This window comes from Rattus norvegicus, chromosome 14 (genome assembly GCF_021556685.1).
Source record: "Rattus norvegicus strain SHRSP/BbbUtx chromosome 14, alternate assembly SHRSP_T2T, whole genome shotgun sequence".
Lineage (NCBI taxonomy): Eukaryota > Metazoa > Chordata > Mammalia > Rodentia > Muridae > Rattus > Rattus norvegicus.
In genome coordinates, this window is record NC_141547.1 from 2094864 (window position 1) to 2103336 (window position 8473).

At 43.3% G+C, this 8473-nt stretch overlaps 1 protein-coding gene across 16 annotated transcripts in view; it reads left to right on the forward strand.

Annotated features, from left to right (window-relative positions):
• Positions 1–8417, forward strand: part of Glmn (glomulin, FKBP associated protein) — a 42581-nt gene extending 34164 nt beyond the window's left edge. For 8 of the 16 annotated variants that reach the window (XR_015636508.1, XR_015636507.1, XM_087582385.1 and 5 more), the window contains 3 exons: positions 6687–6810; positions 7918–8000; positions 8205–8358. Coding sequence is in view for 13 of the 16 variants with exons in the window: in XM_087582385.1 (XP_087438511.1) it covers positions 6687–6810; positions 7918–8000; positions 8205–8321 (324 nt within the window). In the remaining 3 variants the exon portion in view is untranslated. Of the gene's footprint in view, positions 1–6686; positions 6811–7917; positions 8001–8204 lie in introns of all 16 variants that reach the window. The other 8 variants (XR_015636509.1, XM_087582388.1, XM_087582383.1 and 5 more) reach the window with 3 other exon arrangements.
• Positions 8418–8473: the final 56 nt, after the last annotated feature.

Genomic DNA, 8473 nt, shown 5'->3' on the forward strand with positions numbered 1-8473 from the left:
GCAGTCTGTGGAGCAGCAGTCTGTGAGGAGCAGCAGTCTGAGGAGCAGCAGTCTGTGAGGAGTAGCAGTCAGTGAGGAGCAGCAGTCTGTGAGGAGCAGCAGTCTGAGGAGTAGCAGTCTGTGAGGAACAGCAGTACCCACAGCAGATCTAGTAGACTCAGTAATTTGACCTCCTCATATCTCTTCACCCAGAAATACTTCATTCTGGCTTAGTCTGTACTAGATGATAGTTTGAATATTTTATGATGAAAATATTAAAATGTCCTGCAAAGGCAGAGAACGTTATAGCAGTCATCCATTTCCAGAGCCTACTCCACCTGCTCCCGTGTATCGTCTCACTCTCTGTCCATTCTTGTGTTTTTGGTGCATTTCAAAGTTAACTGTGCACATCAGCATATTTTCTCCCAAACATTTCCGCATATATTTCATTAGGCACAGTTAAATCTCTATCAGCAGTTTTTCTGTGAAGTAAAATTTACATAAATAATATACACAGGTTTTCAATGTGTAGTCATGAGTCTTGGTTTGGCTTGGCTGTCAAACACAGATGTATAGATCTTTGTATCGTGTGCCATTATCACCATGGTCCACCCAACCCCAGCAGAAGTGGTTCTGTCCTGGCGGGTCCCACAGTCATTCTTCAGTCATTCTTCACAGTGGTGAGAGAAGTACTCTTTGTCCCTGCCCACAGACCATTCTTCACAGTGCTGAGAGAAGTACTCTTTGTCCTGCTCATTAACCCTCTCTGACAGGAAGAATCAACAATTCATTCAAGGGCAGAGGTCTAGGAAGTAATAGAACTTTTAAAATTAAAGTAACTCTGATCCACAGTGCTAAAAACAGAAGAGAACAGTATCAGTTGAGCAGCACTGGGCCCTAGGCCTCTGGCAGGCATCCTTAGGGGAGGTGGGAGCAAAGCTTTGCGGTAATCAGGAAGGCGGAACATATGCAGGAGTGGATATGACTGCTTGACACAAAGCATGCTCCCTGATGCAGAAGGCCTCCTGTAGTCGCTGTAATGTACACCTAACCAGGGTCAGAGGCTCAGGAGAAGGACGGCAGTGCCTGTTCTCACTCCCTGGGCAATGCCTTACTGTACTTCAGTGAGTTACAGACGACAGCCTGTTTACTTTCCGGAGTCCTCCCGGCCGTACTGTCCCCCTCCCAGGTCCCTGTGTGTTTTCAGACTCTGTCCCGCATCTCAGCGTCCTGTCAGCTTCAGAACCTTACAGACTGATGTGTCCCATCTCTGCTCTCTGCTGTTGGGATTCGGTAGGCAGTTATTACTTGTTTTGGGTTACAAGTTTATTCTAAAGCAGAGCCCAGTTGTGCCATTTACCTTTTGCTGTTCACTCAAATCCTTTCTAATGCCTGTTTATTCAAAAATCAAACGCACCGGGACCAGTAGCCCAGTGGCAGAATAACTGTAGTGAGGACATGGATTCAAACCTCAGCACCACAACACAAAAGTGAAATGAAACGAAGCACACACACGCACACGCCCCATGCACGCACACACATGCACATGCACACGCACAGAGTCTGCAGAGCCGCACAGCTACAGTAGCAGAAGTTCTTCAGACTGAAGTGGTAAAAGTTCGGTGCTACCACTTAATAAATGAGGCACCTACCTGTTAGGAGAAAGAGCCAAGAAGGGGACATGGCCATGCCCTTTTCCATTTATTATAGTTCACTATGTCTTTGCAAGATTCCCACCTGTCCCAGAACCTATTTTTACGGTGGTGTAGAAATGTCTAGTGGGGTTGGGTAGGCTGCAGTGAATGTTCAGTGCGTACTTAAGTCAGAACTCAAAAGTTGAGTCAGTGATGGGTACGAGATGAGAGGCAGACAGTTGCAAGGATTTCAAAAGTTCAGTTCTTATTGTAAAAATCGTTTTAATTTTTTAACATCAGAGAGGAAAGAAATCGTAAACCTACTCCTTTGGTGCTTTAAACAGATCTGGTAACTTTCATGTAAGACAAAGATTATACTTTGACCTCATAGCATCCTACGTGCTTCTTTTTTTTTTTTTTTTTTTATTTAATACATAATAATAATTCTTTGGTTTCCGGGTAAACATCCCCCTCCCCGCTCCCCTTCCTTATGGGTGTTCCCCTCCCAACCATCCCCCCATTGCCGCCCTCCCCCCAACAGTCTAGTTCACTGGGGGTTCAGTCTTAGCAGGACCCAGGGCTTCCCCTTCCACTGGTGCTCTTACTAGGATATTCATTGCTACCTATGAGGTCAGAGTCCAGGATCAGTCCATGCATAGTCTTTAGGTAGTGGCTTAGTCCCTGGAAGCTCTGGATGCTTGGCATTGTTGTACATATGGGGTCTCGAGCCCCTTCAAGCTCTTCCAGTTCTTTCTCTGATTCCTTCAACGGGGGTCCTATTCTCAGTTTAGTGGTTTGCTGCTGGCATTCGCCTCTGTATTTGCTGTATTCTGGCTGTGTCTCTCAGGAGAGATCTACATCCGGCTCCTGTCGGTCTCCACTTCTTTGCTTCATCCATCTTGTCCAATTGGGTATGGGCCACATGTGGGGCAGGCTCTGAATGGGAGTTCCTTCAGTCTCTGTTTTAATCTTTGCCTCTCTCTTCCCTGCCAAGGGTATTCTTGTTCCCCTTTTAGAGAAGGAGTGAAGCATTCACATTTTGATCATCCGTCTCGAGTTTCATTTGTTCTAGGCATCTAGGGTAATTCAAGCATTTGGGCTAATAGCCACTTATCAGTGAGTGCATACCATGTATGTCTTTCTGTGTTTGGGTTAGCTCGCTCAGGATGATATTTTCCAGTTCCAACCATTTGCCTACGAATTTCATAAAGCCGTTGTTTTTGATAGCTGAGTAATATTTTCATTTCACTGTGATTATACTTTGACCTCATAGCATCCTACGTGCTTCTAAAAACAGTACGTTCATTATAGAAACACTGGAATATGCTGAACAGCATGTGAAAGAAATTCTCTTTAGTCTAATTTCGAAGGGTGTTTTTATCACTCAATGTTTTAATGTTATGGAACTACAAATTAAAATAAATTATTGCCCTTGACTAGATGCCAAGGCTCGTGCTTATAATTATAGCCCTTGGGAAGGGAGGTTAGCACAGAAAAAGAAACTGAAGGGTTTATGCAGTGTATATACCTTTGTTGCTGTTTGTAAGTCCATCCTGTGCTATTGCTTCTGCTATCTGTGTGTGTTTGTGTGTGTGTGTGTGTGTGTGTGTGTGTGTGTGTGTGTGTGTGTCTACTAGTGAAGGTCAGAGGACAGCTTTCAGGAATTGGTTCTGTCCTTCTATAATGTGTTTCCTAGGATTAAACTCAGGTTGTTAGAGTTGGCAGTGAAGGCGTAACCCACTGAGCCTTCTTGCTGGCCTCTTGTCCATACTGACCTGGAACTTGCTATGTAGCCAACAATTAACACAAATTCTGGGATTATAAAACCCTTGTACTGGTTGAACAGGCACAATGAAAAACAGGCCAGTTAGTGAATTCCATCTAGATTTATCTTGTTCTGACTATGAAGAGTCTCCATCTGTGGGAAGGTGTGTGCCCTCAGGAAGACTTTGCTCAGTTCTGGAGGGTGCTTGAGAGCCCAGGGGACACTAGCATCCAGACTCCCACCCACATCCCCATTCCTCTTCTAGGGCAGCCCAGTAAAACTCAGCAATTACAACTCAGTACTTATTCTGATTTTCGTTTTCAAGAGTGGGCTTCACCATGTGCCTCTGGCTGGCTTAGAACTTTGCCAACATCTTACGTATATGAATACATACATATTTTTATATTAAGTGGCATAGATATAAAAAAGTGTTAATCACCTGGTTATGAGTTAATGGCTACCTCTTGAGTAAAGGGAACTTCAACCATAACTAACACTTTCTTTTGAATAAATAAAGCTAAGTGTAGGTCAAATCCTTGAGAGAGGATTCAGTGGTTAAGAGCACTGGTTGGTGGTTAAGACCGAGTAGTTGGGCTGGGTAGTTGGGGCCCACCCCTTTAATCCCAGCACTTGGGAGGCAGAGACAAGCAGATCTCTGTGAGTTCAAGGCTGACTGGTGAATTCTAGGATTTCTAGGGCTGTCTTATGTACAATGAAACTATCTCAACAAAAATAACACACACACACACACACACACACACACACACACACACACACACACACACACACACACAAACAGTGCTACTCTTGTGGAAGACCTAGGTTTGATTCTCAGCACCCAGTCTAATCTCAGGAGATCGAGTGCCCTCTTCTGGTCCCTCAGTGCATACATTATAGTACACAGATTTATATTCAGGCAAATCACTCATACACATTCAAAAAAGAAGTGTTAAGAGTTCTTCATGTATGCAGTGCATTTGCCTGTCCACAACAACCTCCTCAGCCCTGGAAGCAGCAGCTCTAGTTGTGCTTATAAACTACAGGTAAAGGAAAGTGGGACGTTTATGTAAAGGGGGGTAGATGTGGAGGCAGGAGTTAGCCCAAGGATAGATGGAGAGGTGTGCGCAGACCCGAGAACAGTGCTGACACGAGCACCGTGCTGGTTCTCAGGCTTGTGCGAGTGCAAGCCAGAAATGCACATAAAGAACAACGTCCTATTACCACAGGATTGCTACACCAAGAAGAAATGAGAACTAGAGCTGGCAGGGTGGCTCTGTGGGTGCCATGCCTGAGCTGAGAGATGTGGAAGGAAGAGAATCAACATGGCAGAATTGTGCTCTGACTGCCACACGGGGCTGTGACCTGCACATGTCACACACACACTAAACATAAGCAGGAAGCATGGCTCAGCAGCTACGGTGGCCTGCGAGCTCAGTCTCTGGATCCCACCAACTCCAGATTGTCTCTTTGACTTCCACATTGATACCACAGCATGTTATCTACACACACACACACACACACACACACACACACACACACACACACACAGATTTACAAAATAAAAGCAGGAATCACACACCCATCACCCCTTGTTATTAAATGCTTCTAGGCACTTTGAGCATTTTTCTCTTTTAAATAAAAAACAAGTCATGCTATATAAAATAGTTTCTTCCACTCAACAGTATTTATCAAGGGAAAAAGTAATGGCTATGTAGTTTCCCATTGTGTGACTTACCACTACTTAACATTCCTGTTAGGAGACATATTCTTGCATTCTCTTTCATTAAACATTGTTTTTAAAGACTTCTCTACAATGCAAGCATTACAGATTGATCTTTTTTTTCCCCAGGATGGATCCATAGATGTTGTATGGACTAGATAGGTATACTTTTGAAGTTTGAATTTCTATCTGGTTTCTCGTTAGACCTCTGCATTTCCCATCAGTGGACCAGACACTGAGTTTCACGGCTATGCTTTCAGGGCTGCAGAGGATGCTTCTACCCTGGACCCCTTACTCTGGTGCCTGCTCCCTCCTCCCACTGCTTCTTTTCTCAGTCAGTCAGTACCTCTTCCCCTTGTCTTTTCCTTAAAAAAAAGTGTCGATCCTGCATCTGAGAGACAATGAGTCATCTGCCTGAGTGTCTTACTTACTCTCATTTTCCTGGAATGGCATTCTTTAATGTCAGGATAATACTCTGTTGTATATACATACCATATTTCCTTTCCGTGTCCTGTTTGCAGGCACCTAAGGTGGCTCTTGGTATTGTGGGTAGGGCACAGTCTATCTGGGTATGTGAGAATCATTACTATATGTTAACAACAATGTATGGGTGTGACAGATTTCAGAAGTATGTGCGAAGGCATTGTTGTTATATTGGTCTAGCTTTCATTCACAGAATTCCTCGTTATAGAGCAAGTACCTTCCATCTCGTTGATGTGGTTAAGGAACCTGAACCCTTTATTCCTCTTTCCAATGTAAAGAGTATCTGAGGTCTTATACCACCAATGCCTTGCACTTATCTCCTTCCTTTAAAAAAGGAAATGTGGAAGGAAGGAACTACTGCTCCCTTTTTTTGCACCAGCAGTATAAATGATCTTGACACAAAAACTCAGATATATGACAGAATAATGCTAAACTGACCATCTGTCCAGGTCATCAAGAAAACCAAAGTTAGTTTTGTTAAAGGTCTCCATCAGTATTCTAGAATGTGACCTGTGGCAAGCACATCACCTGAGAAGTCCAGTGATGAGGCTACTGAAGTATTTAGCCTTGTGGAGATGATCTGTAGAAGACAAAAAACCATAGCACACTACCAGTTAATTCTGTCACAGATCTCAAAACCAAGGGGATATTTGAGTGGAGCAGTGATGAACAGTGTGCCGTGTGTGTGTGTGAGTGTGTGTGTACATGTGTGTATGTGTGATGTGGTGTGTGTGTGTGTATGTGTGTGTATATGTGTGTTTGTGTGTGTGTGTTTGTGTATATATGTGTATGTGTGGTATGGTGTGTGTGTATATGTGTATGTGTGTGTACGTGTGTGTATGTGTTTTGTGTGTATGTGTGTACGTGTGTTTGTGTGTGTACGTGTGTCTGTGTGTGTTTGTGTGTTTGTGTGTGTACGTGTGTCTGTGTGTGTTTGTGTGTTTGTGTGTGTGTGCCACTGACTGACATCACAACTCAATGCATAGCAGCAGCATGGTGACACAGTAGTCAATGTTTCTCATAGTTGGTGAATGTTTATTAACAAGAAGCCATCCTGTATCTGCTGAACCAAGTAACTAATTTGTTCATTAAATCTTTTGAACAGACTGGATTATGGACAGAGCTTGGAAAGATTGAAAATAACTTTCTACAGCCACTTCATGTAGGACTTAATATGTCAAAGGCACATTATGAAGCAGAGATTAAAAACAGCCAACAAAATAGCCAAGGTTGGTGATTACATAATTACGTAAAATGTGTACTTTTGTTTGCCATGAGTTGTAACCACTCAGATTCTGGGATGACCATATTTTTTACATATTTATTTTGTGTGTGTGCCCGAGTGTATTTATGTGTACTGTATGTGTGCATGAGCCTGTGGGTCAGAAGAGGTGCTTGATCACTTGCAACAGGAGTTACAAGGACTTTTGAGCCTCCCTGTGGGTGCTGGGAAACACGCCAGGTTCCCTGTTAGAGCAGTGAGTGCTCTTAGCCACTGAGGCATTGTTCTAGCCCCAAACTATCACATTTTAGCACATGTTCACTCTATACAAAAACGAGGGGCTGTAAAAGCAATATTTGTGTAATTAAAATGATTCTTAGCCAATACTGAAATCAGGTTAATGAAGACTTAAACCAAATTGAAACACTTTGTGTTTTAAAGGCTTAAGTTCTGAATGTGAATGGGTATATTACAAACATTTCTCCTCAGGTCCCATTGTACTCTTTTTATATCAATGGTCCACCCCTCATTGTCCCATAGTAAATTTGCACAAATTGTAAAAAATAAATATAGATTCAGAATTACTTCTTTAAAGTTAGCAGTTCTGCTAGAGTAATCCTTGTATAGACAATAATTCAAATATAGTAAACCAAAAAAGTTTTACGTATCCTATACATGCCAAAATAAGACAATTTCTCTAAAGAATCAGTTCACATATTTCGTAAGTCTAGTGCTTAATTTTATTTATTTATAACAAGGTGTTACCTCATTGACAACCAAAGTAGCTTATCAGTGTACTGTTACCATCTGAGCGATGGCGAGATGGCTCAGTGCTGTGCTTGCCATCAGTCATGCCCAAATCTGAATTCACTCCTTGGGAAGAGAGCCAACCCCCACAAGCTGTCCTGGCCCCTGCACATGCACACGCTACACCACACACACACACACAAAGAAATAGGTCTATTGGGGCTGGGGACCAGCTCAACAATAAAGCATTGGCCTTGAGTGTTCAGGACCCCCTGGGTTTGATACCAGTACCTCACACACACGCACAGTGCTGAGACCCTCAAACTGTTATAGGGGCTAAGTGTGGAATGCCCTTTCTTCCCTGCAGCTGCCTCAATGTGTAAAAGTGTTTGTTCTGTGACTGTAGGCGGAGAAGAAATCCCCACTATGCCTCCTGAGATGCAGCTTAAGGTAACCCCAGCCTGAAGACCCTGGTGTGCTGCTTCAGAGGCAGCATGGATAACGCTGATGCCCTCGGGGGGTGGGGACATGGGCCTGGAACCCCAGCAATGGGGAGCCTGATGCAGCATTGGGAGCTGGAGGGGTGATTGAACAAGACCGTCCCTCAAAAGAGCCGTGTGCTAACAACAGTGACGCTCTGGCTTGGCTTTTCAGGTCTTACATTCCGCCCTCTTCACATTCGACTTGATTGAAAGTGTCCTGGCTCGAGTCGAAGAACTCATTGAAATCAAATCAAAGTCTACCTCTGAGGAAAACGCTGGGATGAAGTAAAAGCTCTACTTCATGAATAAAAACCAATAAAATGCCATTTTTCATTATAGTTTATACTGCCATAAAATAGTTGCAGAAATTTTACTACAAGAAAAATTGCATAATTCTTTTTAACAAGACAGCATTGTTTTGGCCGTCAGCTTCTGATGCAC